Raw genomic sequence first — 2,299 nt, 5'->3', positions numbered from 1 at the left:
GGGGGGGGGGGAGCGCCTGGGGCTGGGAGGCCCACAGCTCTGGGTCTTTCTAAGGAAGAGAATTGTCGCTGCCTTGCTTGGCGTTGGCACTGAGGCTCAGGGTGTTTGACGATGAGACAGGCGGCAAGCTCAGCCCCGCATGTGCACCACGTCCCTCTTTCTCACTCTACACCCGTCAGGCCTGGGTCACCCAGGTGATGCTTTGTGTGGCCGGAGAGGTGGCAACACAGGAGGTGCGTGTGGACTGAGTGGCAGGCAAGCCCTGAACTGCAGTCACTGACCCCAGAGTGGAGTGAGTGAGGCTGCCCCGAGGGTCGCTGCGTGAGGGGAAGGGGTGGCCCTAAAGGGAGCTGGGAGCCAGGACTGTCACCTTGCAGAGGCGGGAAGGGACTTCTCCCTGGGCTTAGCAGCGGCTTCCTTAGGAGCTGGCCTGGACTCTGGGAGCTGTGGAGGCGCAGCCGCGGAGCGAGGTGGCTGGGTGGAGGCGCGGGAGAACCAGGGAGCCCCTTGGGCTGAAAGTGTTGTGTCGTAAGTCAGCGAGCTGCATACAAGCCGCCTTAAGGAGCCAAGTAGTTAGGAGTCTTCATTACGCGCGGGCCCAGAGGGAGGTGTCTCCCACAGCCCTGAGCACAGACAGGGAGCACGTTTTCCCTATTTGTACCTTCCGAGCTCTGTCTGCAGGTTTTACGAAGAGCTTCTGTGCGAGTGATTTTTGCAGACAGCTTGTCATCTTGGATACGCAATGAACAAACACTTGGCATGAGAATATGGGAATATTATCAGTGTTAGTCTATTCCGTTAGGTGGCTGGCTTGCAAGGTCACACAGTTAAGTTTTTATATTTTTCTATTATTCAAACTAAGACCGTTACTTTACAGAAGAAGGGACTATCTAAAAATAACAGAGTTGACCTATAGAACAAGGGACTAAGAATAACAGAGTAGTTCAAACAGCAGTTTCAAACAGCAGTTTTCCGAAGGAGGGATTACTCTGCTTCGGAAGGAGCGGTATGTGAGGCTCGTGTCTGGAGGGGACTGTGGCTGAGACGTGGGGGACCGTGGGCGCTGTGGGCCCTCAGCCTGTGGAGCAGGGCGTCTGCAGGGGCTGGTGCTGGCTTTGTAAGGAGTGGAAGGAAAGCACAGCAGACGAGAGGGCGTGGGCCACCTCCTGGAAGACAAGCCCCAACCGGTCCTGCCTTGAGCCTGAGGACGCGCATTAGGGGCTTCTTTCTTTCAGGGTCGCAAGTGAGTTAAATACTTTCCGGTTGTGAGTCACCGTCTGGGGAGGGTTGTCCGTTCAATGTGTTGCCTCTTTTCCCGTCAGGCTGGAGGGGTCTCTACCCAGGTCATGGCTGTCCAGCCCCGGGCGTGGGAAGGGCCTGAGCTGATGGCAGTCCTGAGCTCTGAGCGAGTGGCCAGCGCCCAGGTTGGGTGCCGAGTGAGCCCCCCCCTACCCCCCCTCCGCCTCAGGCCCTGTGTTCCTTGGCAGCTTTTGTTTTCCTCCTGGTGCTGCCCAAGGCCTCGCCGAGCCCGTGGCTTGTTGGCTGCGTGTCTGGCTCCTTTCCCGGTGGCGGACCCTCTCGCTCCTGAACAGGGAGCCGCCCCGTCGGGCTGTGCCCGCCTCTGGGTGGATGTTGGGTCGCAGCAGGTAGAACCCCTGGCTGTCAGGGTGCGGATGCTTTGTTCTGGAGGGGTCTCCACAGCCCCCTTTTCATCCCGACAACATTTGGTGTAAAGTCTAAGTTCAACTTTCTTTAAACGTCACTGGGTCTGTGTCACAGTGCGAGTGTGGCCGGCTCTGCAGAGCGAGCACAGCCCACAGAGGGGTGCCTGGCTCTGGCCTGAGCCCTGGGGCGGGCGGCCCCTCAGCCTGGCCTGTGACCACGGGGTGGGGGTGGGGGCGCTGCTTTCCTCGCACGGTTCCCACTCACGGGAATGGTTCCGCCCTGAGTAGGACGGCGTTCAGCGTGAGCCCAGGACGCGTTCCTGATGGGAAAGGCGGGCCTGGGGACAGGAGGGACCGTGGCCCTCTCAGCGGTGGGGTGGGGAGGGACAGACACTCGCTCTGACCGCCCGCCTGGGCTGCCTGGCGGCTCCCGGCCACTCTCCCTTCTCTCAGTTTTGCAGGTGGAAGGCCGCCCACATGTCTTTCTGCCGGTGTCTCCAGTGTCTTTGGAAATGGAGGCGACAGTACGCAGGAGAAGCTCCTCCTGCAGGACGTGGCGGAGCTGATTCGAGCCAAGGCCTGCCAGAGGGTGGTGGTCATGGTGGGGGCTGGCATCAGCACGCCCAGCGGCATCC

General features: G+C 60.2%; 1 protein-coding gene across 4 annotated transcripts in view; it reads left to right on the top strand.

Moving 5' to 3' along the window:
- Positions 1-2,299, top strand: part of SIRT3 (sirtuin 3) — an 11,663-nt gene that overhangs the window by 2,992 nt on the left and 6,372 nt on the right. For 2 of the 4 annotated variants that reach the window (XR_001362007.1, XM_014539186.1), the window contains exons 1-2: positions 39-1,243; positions 2,118-2,299. Coding sequence is in view for 3 of the 4 variants with exons in the window: in XM_014539186.1 (XP_014394672.1) it covers positions 2,263-2,299 (37 nt within the window). In the remaining variant the exon portion in view is untranslated. Of the gene's footprint in view, positions 1-38; positions 1,244-2,117 lie in introns of those variants that run through there. The other 2 variants (XM_014539187.1, XM_005865645.2) reach the window with 1 other exon arrangement.

Source organism: Myotis brandtii, unplaced genomic scaffold (assembly GCF_000412655.1).
Source record: "Myotis brandtii unplaced genomic scaffold, ASM41265v1 scaffold2089, whole genome shotgun sequence".
Taxonomy (NCBI): domain Eukaryota; kingdom Metazoa; phylum Chordata; class Mammalia; order Chiroptera; family Vespertilionidae; genus Myotis; species Myotis brandtii.
The sequence above is the reverse complement of the archived record's forward strand: the minus strand, read 5'-3'. Positions and strand labels throughout refer to the sequence as shown.